The sequence below is a fragment of the Rhamphochromis longiceps genome, linkage group LG6, assembly GCF_057381845.1.
Source record: "Rhamphochromis longiceps isolate RC_006_pf linkage group LG6, R_longiceps_female_GT1.1, whole genome shotgun sequence".
In the NCBI taxonomy this organism is placed as follows: domain Eukaryota; kingdom Metazoa; phylum Chordata; class Actinopteri; order Cichliformes; family Cichlidae; genus Rhamphochromis; species Rhamphochromis longiceps.
The window spans coordinates 6685020-6698597 of record NC_140562.1 but is presented as its reverse complement, the minus strand read 5'-3'; the positions used below and the strand labels follow the sequence as shown (position 1 = coordinate 6698597).

The window sequence follows — 13578 nt, the reverse complement described above, 5'->3', positions numbered from 1 at the left end:
TGTTTATCTTCCACTCTGACCTCTGCCTAAGGCCCAAAGCAACAAATACTGAATTACTTAAATGCTTAACCAAATTACACCATTTTTAGTTCTTAAATGAGTGGCTTTTTTTCTACACGAGTCGTCATGATATAACCGAGGCCATGTGTCCAGGAATGCCAGTCAATGAAATATTTCACATAACTAGAAATCTTTTATTCTAAGCCAATACAAAAAAGGACAGCTATCGATTAAGTATTTATATATAACACATTTTTACGTGCTAAAAGAAAACATGCACATTTAACAATTAAATAATATAACTATCTGAGAATATACTCCAAACATTCAAGTTACATTTTGCTGTTTCTTTATTAAGTTTATTTTCAGTGATAGTTTGATTTAGTTGAATTTAGACACTGCTTAAAAAGTGGGAAAATGTTAAGAACTAAAGCAGTACATCACAACAAAAAATATGAACTATTAGTACTAATTCAGGACACATTCTGATCATGGAGTGCTAGAAAAGACCAGTGAAACACAAGGTTCTCCTAACAGGGCAAGTCAAAGTGTGTGTTGTGACAATGGCTTGTGGCTGTGTCTGAAGTTACTTCCTCAAGCATGAAATTTGTGTTACTGTTATGCTTTCTAGTAAGTAAAATAAAGTCGTTATCTTAAATGTATGGTAATGAAATCACATAATGCAATCATTCACATCTGTCACAGCCATGACACAAAAATGATAGAAAACTAGAAAAAATAGTGAGTTTCAAGGGATGAAACAAGACAGCTCAAGCTTGAAAGTCCTATAATAAAGAAACATTAACCTTTCACAATTTGGTCAGATTTCTCTCTCAGAGAAAGAACACATGATGACATTTAAAATATCAGTCCTCTGCCTCCTGCTCCTTAGTGTCAGCAGCATGTTCACTGTCTTCTGAGTAATTCTCGTGATCGTCTGAGTATTGGTAACTTTCATCAGAATAATGGCAATCATCCCCAAGACAATCCTTCTCTGTGTGGTGACTGTCTTGGTAATTAGACGAGACCTCGTCGCTTTCCTCGTCTGCTCTTCCTCCCTCCTTCTCGGCTGGATCATCCACATCATCATCCAGGAAGACTTTCCTATAGTGAACTGGTTCATAACCCAGGTCTGCTTCCTCAAGGTCACTAATTATTAAAAGAACATAATGAGTAGTGTACCGACTACTTATTAACAGATAGAATACTGAGTTTAGTAAGTTTGTAAGCGTCACAGATTTACCTCTGCTTGCTCTCGCTGGATGGAGACAATTTGGGTGAAGATCCTAATTTGCCTGCTTTACTGCTGATAAACTCCTCTGTCACGTCACATCCATGCAGGGTGTTGGTGTAGTGTTTATCTGCAGCCTGTTTGGCATTCCTCTGTTACAGCAGGACAAATTCAAACTATTAGAATAATTAAAGATGTACTGTAAAGAAGGAATATGTTCTACTTAAAGAACATATTCCATTTAATTACTTAAGAAGTAGTAAAGAAAGTAATATAAGTTAATGGCAGTCACAATTTTTATAAATATCATAAAATCATGATAAATTATGATATTTATGATATAACTCGGTAATAAGCAATAGTCATATGAACAAAAAATATATGATCATGAAAATATGGTGATGGAATAGGATGATGAACAGGTTGTTTGAGATAGAAATTCAAACTGTGGAATAATTCATATTTTTGTGCTGCTGTCATTTTAAACAAAAAGTTTACTTTTTTGACAAGAAATGCCACCTTGGCAGGACCCTGTTTTTGGGTACTTGTGTATGTGTGTGTGTTAAAATGTGTTACACCAGGCCGGGTTTAACCTGATTGCTGTGAAACAGCTGTTTCACCCTCATTCAACCCCAGCGACTTTGAGTGACCAGAAGTTCTCGCCTGCCTGACTTTCACCTACCGGAAATAGCCCCCTGACTGTAACCCCTAGCCATGATCTTGAACTTCTCCCAGACCCATCAATAAAGTCATTTCAGAGAGGCAGGCTCTCGCTTCAGCCACTAAGAGACTGTGGGACAGTTTTGATCTGAATTTATGGCCTTCTGACGAGTTAAGTACGCAGAGTTTTTGAAATCAACCAAGACAGCTTTGCAGACTTTGCAGAAATACACAAGTCCTTACCAGCTGCTCCACAACTCAGTCTTGCTGGTCCCCTCACCACATTCAGGCGTATTCCCACTTACAACATTGCTCTTTCAGATTTTTTTTAATAAAATGCCAAAGAGCCATTTTTAACCTCCAGTAAAGAAGACTTTGCATTCATTTGGTCCCCAAATAAGGGTCCAATGTGGCATTTTTGGTCAAAAAAGTAAACCTTTTGGTTTAAAATGATAGCAGCACAAAAATATAAATTATTCCACAGGTTGAATTTCTATCCTAACCTCCTAAGACCCGAACTCTTCCACGGCATGCATTTTTGATTTCTCTTTGATATTTGGGCTGATTGGGACCCAATGAATGTAAAAACAAAGAATGACCAGATTTTTTTTTTTTACCTGATTTTTGTTTCTAAGAAAAATGAGAACCACATATGAGGATATTTGTTTAAAATTTCGATAGAACAGTAGCAGCATAATGTCCTCGTAAGTGGATATCAGGCCCTTGTAGAGCAAAATTGAGTATTTTGGTCTAAATAACCCAAAATGTGATGTCCACATATGTGGACGCAGGTCCTAGGAGGTTAAACAGCTTATTCATCATCCTATTCCATCACCATATTTTCATGATCATACATTTTTTGTTCATATGATTATTGATTATTACCGAGTTATGAAATATTATAATTTTATTATAGTCATAAAAATGATGACTGCCATTAATTTTTATTACTTCTTTTATTACTTCCTAACTCATAAATCGTGGACGTAATTCACTGATTTGACATAGGGTACCAAAACCAGCAAAGAGAGGGGGAGAGAGAGAGAAAGTATCATAGTGATTGTCATAGTGTGATATTATTTTGTTGTTGGATACAATGTTTGTGTAATTATCAGTAGAATGAAGGAGTGAGGAGAATAGAGGGAGGGAGAGAGAGAGAGAGAGAGCGAGAGGACACACGGATTGTACAAGAGTGTGATAAGATAAGATAAGATAAGATAAGATAAGATAAGATAAGATAAGATAAGATAAGATAAGATAAAGACTTCATTTATTCAAAGGGAAATTCTTTTGTGAAGTTAGCTGGAAAAACAATAGTTATATTTCACCAAAAAGTTGAAATGCATTTAATGGATGCTTTGTGTGCTTTCCAGCAAGAAAAGATTTCTGCTAACATTTTACACATGAATATTTACTGCTTGGCTTCTTTGTAATTGTTCTTTCATCAAATTTAAAGCTATTTCGTTCTAATTTCCCTCACATTTTTAAATCTTTAGAGGCACATATATATCGTCATGATAAAACCCAAATGGTGTAGTAAAAGATGAAAGACAGCAGGTTTGTCATGCAGGTGATGATGTGATATGATGTGGCTATGTAGTGGTTACACAATCACCTGTGCAACTTGCTCCAACAACAGTGGCCTTCCCTTCACTCTCTCCTGCATTTCTTTGATCTCCTGCTTGTATTCCTTCCTGCGCTGAAGATCCTGTTTCCTATAAACATAAGAGTGCAGTGGATCATCTTTCTCATTAAAGAACATGGAAAAAGAAAAAAAGTGCATTTCCTTACTTTAAGACAAATATAAAACTCAACTTGAATGTACTGCATGGCCATAGGAACTTGCAACCAAGCGTTTCTTGCAAAAACCTGCTCAGCAAAGCTTAGAGTGAAAGTAGCGCTGTTTTCAGCATACCTGAACTCTTTGAGCTTGTTTGGATGGGTCTGTGAAAGAGCTAGGTGGGGGTCATTGGCCTGGGCACGTTTCAGAACTAGCCCCTGCAGCCTCTTCTCCCTTTGCATCTGCCTTTCCCTCCACCGCTCCTCCTCCTCCTCAGCCTTCTTCCTCTGCTGCAGCACCTTCCTATTCAGGTAGAAAATTTGGTCATGGATGTAGGAATGTTTACAGGTAGTGCAGGTAATTAAGCTTATGGGTGCAAAAACAAGCTATATAAGTGTATTTGGTTATAAGGGTTGCAGGGGAAGCTGGGAGGAGGCCTTCTTTTTAATCACGGAAGACAGCTGGTGAGGACTTTGTCTAAATGGGACAATTCACTGTCTCTACTAAAATGATGGAAGTTTTTGGTGCCCTAAGGTGGTACCTCACGGCCTCATGGCGCTTTTTTGTGGCATCTGTGACTTTGGCAGGGAGGACCTCCAGGCTACCTGAGAGGGATGAACAGAGGCTTGAGTTTGGCGTCCGGGTTGGCCCAGGGCTGATGTATGGCCAGCGCAGTGTTCGAGGGCTACTCTGCTCCTTCTCGATATCAGTCAGGATCCGTTCCCGGTGTGAGGAAATCTGTGATGTCCTCAGCTCAAATGGTTCACACGCAGTCGCAGGCTTTATCTCTTTTCGTTTCTCCAGATGCTTCTGGAAGCGCCTATAACTGGCATTGAAATCTGGTACCTCTTTGTTTATCTGCGGCCTGTGTGAAAAGCCATCATCCCCCCCGACTCCAGCTTTGACATCTTTGCGATTCTTCCGTTCACTGAGCCGTCGTTTGAGCATGCTCGGAGGCATGGAAGCATTGTGAAGCATCTCCTCAGCCCTCATCTGTATCTTGATAGACCGATACAGCTGCTCCTCTTTCATCTGCTCCCCTGATGCTGCTATGTAGACAGACTTTGGCACAGGCTTGGCCTTGAAGGGTTTCACTTTCTCCTGATCAGATGGTTGCAGGTGACGTAGTTGTCTCTGCTCCTTCTTCAGCCGCTCCCGCTCCAGGAAGCTGAATGGCTTCTGTATGGTCCGGAGATGCTGCTCTTCTCGCTCTCGCATGGCTCGCCGTCGTTCCTCGTTGCGCTCTTGTAGCTCATCATAAAGTGGCAGGTGAATGTGTGCAGGTACGGGGCTGGCACGGAACTTCCTCTGACACTCTGTCAGTTCTTCCAGTTGCCGTCGCAGCTCTATGTTTTCCAGTTCAATCTCTGAGCGTGTCTTTATGCCTCGCTTTCGCTGCTCAGCCTCACGTAGTGTCATCTGGAAAGGTTTTGGGACAGTTACTCTATCTTTCCGGTGCTCCCGCTCTCTATCTTTATTCCTCTGTTTCTTGTGCCCTGTTCTCTTTTGTGGTTTATTTTGGTCACTTGTTAGACTGCGCAGCGAAGCAGAGGACAGGTGGGCATGATAGGGGGACAGCTTAAAGTCCTTCCACATATTCTTGATGTGCTCTTTGGGGGAAAACAGTATGCCTTTTTCATCATTGTTGCTGGCAGTTTGATCTTCATCTGAGGAGTCTGAATGCCCAGAGACCCATCTGAGTTCAACAGCAGAGTGAGACTTCCTCAAATGACAGTGTGAAGCTGTAGCAGTAGCATGAACCCACGGCAGTCTAAAAAAAAAAAAAATAGAAGAAGAAAAAACAAACTTGAACAAAAGTCATCAATAATAATACCAATTATTCAATTTATTAGTTTTGTTTAAGAAAATGCTGTGAAAAATGTCATTCACAATTTCTCAAAGCTTATTTTGTCCAGTCAGCAGCCCAGAATCTAAACAAATAAATTCCAACTATATAAAAGCCTCATAAAATTCTTAAAATTGTCAAAAGTGTCAATATCACTGGTTTATTGTTGGATACAAAAGTTGTGTGCTTTTCTCTAATCAGAAAAGGACTATGGTCACAGGTTCACATTTGCATAGCTTCACTATATGTTTTATGGGGTTTTTGTCTGTTTAGTGTTGTTCCAAAAATTCTTTACATACAGAAAGACAATGAACAAGTGTTTAGTTCCTTACATAATATTGAACAAAATCCACCCACCTCTGCCTTCCATCCATCACTGTCATATCTAATGGCTCCATGGACTTGAGCTGCAGCTTTTGGCGATACATGCTCTCCAGCTCTGCCATGGTGTGCAGGTGGGCCTTCTTCAGTTCCTCCAGCTTGCTGTAGTACTCCTCATTGGAGAAGAAGATTTGACTGAGGTCGAGGCGATCTCCTGCTGCTCTATAATTGTTTATCATGAAAGGGCCTCCTGTCCCAGCGTAGTCCTCATCACAGTAATCAGAGCCTGAGTCCTCATACTCCATCTGAAATAGTCACAACAATCTCATACTGCAATCAGCAGCCATTTTATATCTAAATATAATAAGTGACCAAAATACACTGCACTTATACACTGCCCTGCGACAGACTGGTGACCTGTCCAGGGTGTACCACGCCTCTCGCCCTATGGCAACATGGATAGGCTCCAGCCTCCCTGCAACCTTGCATAGGTGGAGGAAGATGGATGGATATGCTGTTCCAGTGTTGGATGCTTATGTTAAATATGATCAAAGTTAATAATGAGTCATAATAACAATAAAGAGGTCAGGTAATGTACAAGTAACCTCTGTGAGCCACATGAGATGTTTCCATTCTCGTTTTGTTTTTGGCTCTGTGTGTCAGTGATAGGGGATATCCTTATCTCACCAACACTTTTACTGTGGGTTCAGATGCTTCTTCCAGCTGCTGTTTATCTCTTCAATTTGCAAACGGCAGCAAATCATGAGAAGGTTTGCTGGCTTATTAGGGAGAGGAGCTAAAACAGCTTGTTTCAGACAGAGGATGGACTGAGGGGCTGTATCAAGTCCCAGTATAAGATGAATAGGTAATATCTGAGTGTGAATCATGCAAAGCTATTCTAGAAGAGTCCAAGAGGCAAAATACAGAGGTGGAAATGACCAGAATAGGTCATCATTAGATAACTTTTTGAACAATATATGTTTGGATTCAGTATATTAAATGTTGCATGGAATAAATATACGAATTGTGAAGCTGTCACGTTCATCCATTTCATGTTCCTACATCTTCAAACATAATGGCTTAACCACCACTCATTGAGCACTCCTCCAGGACTAAGCCTATTATGCTGTCACAGCAGCGACACTGACCATATGTTGAGGCACGACAGGCAGACACACAATTTACATCAGGTGTCTGCCTTCACAACTTTTTACTAAATTATCAAGATCCTTGATGGAAGAACAGCAGAAGATGAGTGATTTTAGGATTATACACTAAATGTGACATCTGATAATGTGGCTGAGATGGAAGTCCACAAATAGTATGCTAAACAAATTAAACAGATCAAATCCCTTCCACCACACAGGCTGACCTTAAACTGTCAACGGCCTGTTGGAACCAGATCAGAAACAGTGTGTGGCTTACTTCACAAAGTAAAGTCTGGATAATAATGGAGAAAAAAAACTTTAAATACAAATAGCCGATTCTACTCTGTTCAGACAGACAGTTTAAACTTAATATTTAAAATACAATGTCTCAAATTGTAATATGTCAAAGATCCCAGTAACAATAAATGTAAAGGTCTGTATAGAATGACCGGGGGTCTATCTATGTTAAATTACTATTACTAAATTATTATTATTATTATTATTATTAAAAATAAATTTTAACAATTGTCGGAACAATAAATTACTTTTTTTGCAGGATTAAAGTATTTACAGTGACTTAGTCTGCAATTTTTTCTCCAGCATGTAAGTAATGCACTTTCTGTGTGGATTTTCCTCCACCATTGAGGAAAAGGAAACATCTAAATTAACTATCTGTAAATTAACCAGAAAGCTACGGTTCATGTCAGTAAAAGGGGGCTGGCAGGCTGATTATTAGGGGATTTTTAAACAAAAGGCAGGTGTTGTAATTGATAATCGGAATCTGTACACAACAATTAAAACTCAGTAAAAATTACCTCTTTCTCGTAATCCCGGTTGTCGACGTGACCTGTAACCATGCACGGCAGGACTCTCTCGCGTTCATACGAAGCTAACGGCGCTTTGGTGTGCGGGTCTACCGGCGTTTTCAAACATGAAGTAACCAAAACGTTTTTCCGGTGAGCATTTGCCATGTTTTTGTAAATGTTGCTTTTTATTTATTTATTTTTTTAAGTTGCGTCACAAAATCACTTGTAGTAAGAGTACTCAGTCGAGATAACAAGCTCGCTCTCTATCCACATGCAGGTAGCAAGTGAAGTCCTTAGCAACAGAGAAGCTTGGTTGGGAGGGAAGTGACGGAGAGTGGCAGGAAATGAAAAGCCTTGGGCTCCATACAAATTAAAAGCACCAGAATTTGTGAAACGAATAGTTGAACAAAAAAAATAATGTTGCAATTGCCTTAATGTATTGATTAATACTATGACATAAGTTATGGATGTGGAAAAATTAATCCTCCAGAAGTACCCTTACTCACAAAATTGCAGTACCCCAAAATAAATTTTAAGTCTAAAGATATGGTTAAATCTTAAGTACTTTGCATCTGTGATGCAGATTACTTATACAAATTAGCTAGAACAATACATGATTATTTTTGAGACTTATGTTCTTGTCTGCTTTGCGTGATGGATATTTAAAAATAATTCCTTTTATTTGATTCAGTGGTGAAATTTAGCAGTTATTGTTATTCTTAACTGTAATCTTCAGTGTGCAAGTTTGCTACTTAGACATATGACAGGTATCTTGCATGCTCTGATTATACAGATTAACAGAAACAAGACAAAAGGCCAAGATGTAAAGGTTCAACTTGCTTTAAAAGATATAATCACACAGACAGGGAATGAATGTCAACAAAAAAAAAAAAACAAGTTGTTTTTTTTTTTATTAAATTATGCAACGTAACAACTACAGTGGAAATCTGAACAGAATGGTGTTAACAGAGTCCTCTGATCCCTTGCAGTGTGAGCAGGCTTGGTGACAAAACTCAATGGACAGACCTATCGGGTGTTCACCTGCAACAAGAAAACACATTTCCACTGGTTTGAACTGTAATCTAATAAACTCAGATTTTGCAAAAAGCCAAAGGTAGTATACAAGAAATTATCTTAAAATAATTTCACTTTAAATGTTTAAAAAAAAAAAAAAAAAAAAAAAGATTAAGTCTTACCACATCATCAATCTTCAGGATGCTACGGACTGTCTCAGTGGCCAGTGTCAGTGCACTGATGGAGACCAGTAAAGGCTGCACCACCAGCTCCTCAAGGATGTTGGAGATCCCTCCCTGTTGCACATACAACAAATTGTTTGGTGTGTGTCTTTTGTGTCTAACTGTTCACATTTCAAAATTCATTTTACACTGACATTCAACAGGAAAAAGAAAATTAATGCACTAAAAAACAAAACAAAACCCCACAAAAAACAAACAAACAAGACAATAGTTTTATTGGAGAGCAACTAGAGAACATTTTTATTGGATAAGTAGCTTAAATATCTACTTCTGTTAGCAGTACCTTCTCCACAAAGTCAGGCTATGCTAACTTTAAAAAATAAATTAATAAATTAAAAGATCAACCTTGCGAACGTTGATGCCAGCCATCTTGTCTCCCTGTGCGTGTCTGTTACGGAGCTCCGTCACAGTGGAGATGGGGTTCAGGCCAGCATTCTCGGCAAGCGTCGATGGGATCACCTCCAGGGCATCAGCGTATGCCCGCACACAATAGGCCTCCATGCCAGCCAGTGTGCGTGAGTACTCTGCCAGACGCACAGCCAGCTCAATCTCTGGAGCACCACCTCCAGCAATGAGAGCCCTGAGAGACAGAGAAGGCAAAAATGCAAAAGCCATTGGAACTGATCCTATTACTGAGAGAAATTAGGATCAAAATAAAATAATAACAACCAAAAAGACATTTTCAAAAAAAGAATACATCTGTTTGAATGCTCTCCATCAAAGTTGCTGAAGCAACCCATTGCGAAAATAATGGCGAGCTTTCCTAAATACTGTTCCTCTGTTTGTTACGCTCCTGCAGGATGCGTCAGTGCAAAAGCGCCTTTGTCAGAGGGCAATCGTACCTGTAACTGTATCTAAAGGTGTTCTTGAACAGTCCAACTTTGCCATGTGAGCCAGCATGGAGGGGTATGTTTTCAGGTTCGTTAAGAATTTTTTTAACAATAAAATTTACTCTTCAGAAATAACTGACTGACCTCTTCTTGACCAGGCAGCGGATGACACACAGAGCATCATGGATGGAGCGCTCTGCCTCCTCAATCACAAGCTTGTTGGAGCCGCGCACCACAATGCTCACCGTCTTCCCAGGGCTCGTGCAGCCTGTGATCTGCAAAAAGTGGCAAGCGAGGCACAGAGTTGTTTCAGCTCATTTTTTCCTCAGCTGCAAGTGAAACATTCTGTGTCCTTTAACTCAAAAAAAATCAACTGAGTTTCTCTGAGCAAAGACTCAACTGTACCTTGACTAGTTTGCCGGACCCATCCAGATTGACTTCCTCTGCTAGCTCTGCAGTGCCAAGCATCTCTGGAGTGAAGTGGTCGATGTGGGCGATGGGCTTGGTGCCAATAGTCTAAAGAAGGGGTGGGGGCTTCAGTTAAATGGTGTGCAATGCTAAACACAGTTGTCAAAACTAAATACTTGCTCACAAGTTAAAAGTGTACAAATCTTGTTAACTGATGACTAGTTTCCTATAAAATTTTAAAAAGTATAAAGTGCTGCCAAATGTGATGTAGATCTATATATGTCCATTAAATACTGTGTGAAAAACAGAGAAGCCGTGGTTCATTTGACAATACTAACCTTGCAAATGAACTCGATATCCTCTCTCTCAATCTCCTTCACCACCATGATCTTCATTTTGTTGAGGAAGTGCAGGGCGAGGTCACTAAGAGCATCTCTGTTACATGACAGTTAGTTGTTAGTGTGACAGATGTTTCGTGTATCAGAAGAAGACTGAAATGCATAGCAGAGTGTGTTTTTCTCGTGTCCTTCGCTCCCTGCATACCTGAGGATGGATTTCTGGATGAGCAGCACGTTGCAGCCAGCCTTCTTAATCTGTTTTACCAAGTTGAGGATGTAAGCACGCTCCTCCCGCAACACGCGGTCCATTTGGGCGTAGTCTGACACCACGATCTGGTTGTCCATCTACATGCCCCACAAAAACCCAACAGAAGGTCAGAAAAAGAAGGCTTTTCCTGAAGGAATACATAATGGTTCACAAGAACAGCACTGACAGTGTTTTCTATCTACTGAAAACAATGTCTTCTCTTCTGTATGACTGGAAAAGGAGCAACGATAGCAGTTGAAGCAGTCAAAACTGTAGCAGCAGTTCACTGTTACAATCTGAAGCTGAGCATAAAAAATAAGGCAGAAAGGGTTTTCTTGTCAGCAGATATTCATCAAGCGACTCACATCAGTCTTGGGAGGGGACAGACAGAACTGAATAAGGCCAATTTTGGCCTTTTCCACTCGGGTCACACCAGTGTTGGCAACTCTCTGGGTCAGCACAAGGCCGTCTACCAGCTCACAGTCATCAATGGTGCCTCTAAACACACAACACACACGTGATTAAGCCTAGCAAAAATCAGAAGAAAGTGCTTAAATAAGAGTAGAAAAACAAACAAACAAACAAAAACACTCACCCAAGCTTCTTGATGATTTTGATGTCCTGTAGGTCGACACCAGTGGCTGTGGCTGGGTCAATGACTCGCATAACAGCATCCACACTCATGGGTGCCAGCAGGTTTGAATACTGTGACACCACCTTGGAGCACAGTGACGTGGTGGCACTGTTGAGCAGCGTCTCACGGTCACTCAGCTGCACTGGCTGGCTCATGCCCGTTAGCACCTCCACGCCCTTATCGACTGCCTTTTGGAACGACTCCGAAATGATGGTGGGGTGGATACCTGGCAGGTGAGACAAGTAATTAAACGGGCTCAATTGTGCTCAATTAAAGGTTCATGTTGTTATTCTTCAACTTTTCCAGATACACAGCTCAAAACGATCCTTATTTATCTTGTATTGGGCTTTAGCGCCATCTTAAGTTCATCTGCTGTGCAAAATAAGCCTTGCAAAGTAAAGGGAGTCAACATGTCCAGTGCGTGAATTCAAAATGCGCATAAAAACAAATTACAAGATACAAAAAAGACAGAAATAATTCTACTATTACTCTTAAAAAAAGAGAAAAAAAATTAAGCTGTAGCATCACTTTTTCGATTTTTCAATCCCCTAAAGCACTCACCTTTCTGCAGCAGCTTGGAGCAGGCATCCAGCAGCGCTCCAGCTATCACCACCACAGAGGTGGTGCCATCACCAGCCTCAATGTCTTGGGCTTTGGACAGTTCCACCAGCTGAAACACATTTGGTTCAGGCCATATGAGTTAATCGCCGAATTAACAACAGTGTTTGGTGTTTAACGAAGCTTAAAATTATACTTAGAAAGGGAGCACTCATAGGTCCGTTTTAGTTGCAAAGCTTCTGTGCAGGCTGCTGTAACGTACCATTTTAGCAGCAGGGTGGAGCACCTGCATCTGCTTCAGGATGGTGGCCCCATCATTGGTAATGGTTACATCACCCTTCTCATCCTGGATCTGAAACCAAAAACAACAGCCATCGTTTAGATACAGGTGTGATGAGGGGCCTGGGTAAAGCCATCAAATCTGTTCACTGACCATCTTGTCCATGCCTTTGGGGCCCAGGCTTGTTCTGATGGCATCTGCAACAGCTAACAAACAACAAAGGGATGGATGAGAACACAGGTAATAACCAAGTCAAGCAAATTCCACTCATCTTGTCTTGCATTTTAAAAAACAGAAGTGAGGACTAATATTCAAGCTTCTTCTTGGTAAGCACAGCATATTCATGTTTATGAACTAATGAAAACATTTCAGTATCAATATCATTGATATAGCAGGAACCTCTATGTTGTACATTACCTATTAAAATCAAAGGGATCTTACTGAAAACTACAAACATGCGTAATCTAGTTCAGCTGACAGCTCAGCAGCATTACAACCCAACAATGAAGAGATTGTGCTGAATCATTAGCATCCTGTAGCAAGTGCTCAGTGGTGCTCTTTTTTTGTTTTTTAATTAAACCCTCAAATTATTATATTATTATTCATGTATTAATTTGCTTCTTTTAACTAATCTGGAAAAAGTAATACAAGCACCCATAATGGTTTATTCAACATTAGATAAAGATGTTGGATTCTTGTAAACTATTAACTGACCATTATCTGTTATGGCCGCTGTATTGTATTCATATAGCAAAGAAACGCCGTCAACTATAATGAATGAGATTTGGACTAGGCGGAAGGTACCGTCTATAGGACCAGGAATAACGGTGCCCAGCAAACAAGCAGAGCAGGTTGCTGTACAAACCCTGAATCCCATATTAGCTGCTTGATTAACTATGATTATATCAAAATACCTTTGGCGGCAGAAATGTTACTATAGCGAATCTGCGCCGGTTTGTCGCGGTCCACATACGCCCCTCCTTTGTTTTTGCCTCCGTTGGAAAGCTTCGGTGCTGCCATCGCTTCAGGCATCTTGACTTTATAATCGATGGGAAATGTTTAGGGGAGTCTTCAGAGTCAGACTAGTGAACTCCGGCGCTGAAACACCACAGTTCGGCTTCGGATGGACTCAGATTAAGGAGCCGATACCAGCACCCTAGTTAGAAGCTTCCAGATCGCCGGGTGCTGCAGCAGAAGGAAGGACCCGGCTGTCAAATTACCCGGCGCTTGGAGAT

The 13578-nt window shown here is 40.4% G+C and overlaps 2 protein-coding genes across 2 annotated transcripts; both read right to left on the bottom strand.

Annotated features, from left to right (window-relative positions):
- Positions 1-217: 217 nt before the first annotated feature.
- On the bottom strand, positions 218-8546 carry fam161a (FAM161 centrosomal protein A). The gene is made up of 7 exons (XM_085409065.1): positions 7802-8546; positions 5875-6143; positions 4213-5442; positions 3807-3974; positions 3507-3606; positions 1244-1383; positions 218-1149 (listed from the first exon to the last, which is right to left on the bottom strand). The coding sequence occupies exons 1-7, from the start codon at positions 7955-7957 to the stop codon at positions 867-869; spliced, it is 2346 nt and encodes a 781-aa protein (XP_085265191.1). The 5' UTR covers positions 7958-8546; the 3' UTR covers positions 218-866.
- A 116-nt stretch (positions 8547-8662) lies between these two features.
- On the bottom strand, positions 8663-13536 carry cct4 (chaperonin containing TCP1, subunit 4 (delta)). The gene is made up of 13 exons (XM_085409068.1): positions 13258-13536; positions 12497-12549; positions 12326-12415; positions 12067-12175; positions 11467-11731; positions 11237-11369; positions 10830-10969; positions 10625-10721; positions 10284-10394; positions 10023-10153; positions 9394-9628; positions 8989-9102; positions 8663-8833 (listed from the first exon to the last, which is right to left on the bottom strand). The coding sequence occupies exons 1-13, from the start codon at positions 13373-13375 to the stop codon at positions 8819-8821; spliced, it is 1611 nt and encodes a 536-aa protein (XP_085265194.1). The 5' UTR covers positions 13376-13536; the 3' UTR covers positions 8663-8818.
- Between the last annotated feature and the right edge of the window lie 42 nt (positions 13537-13578).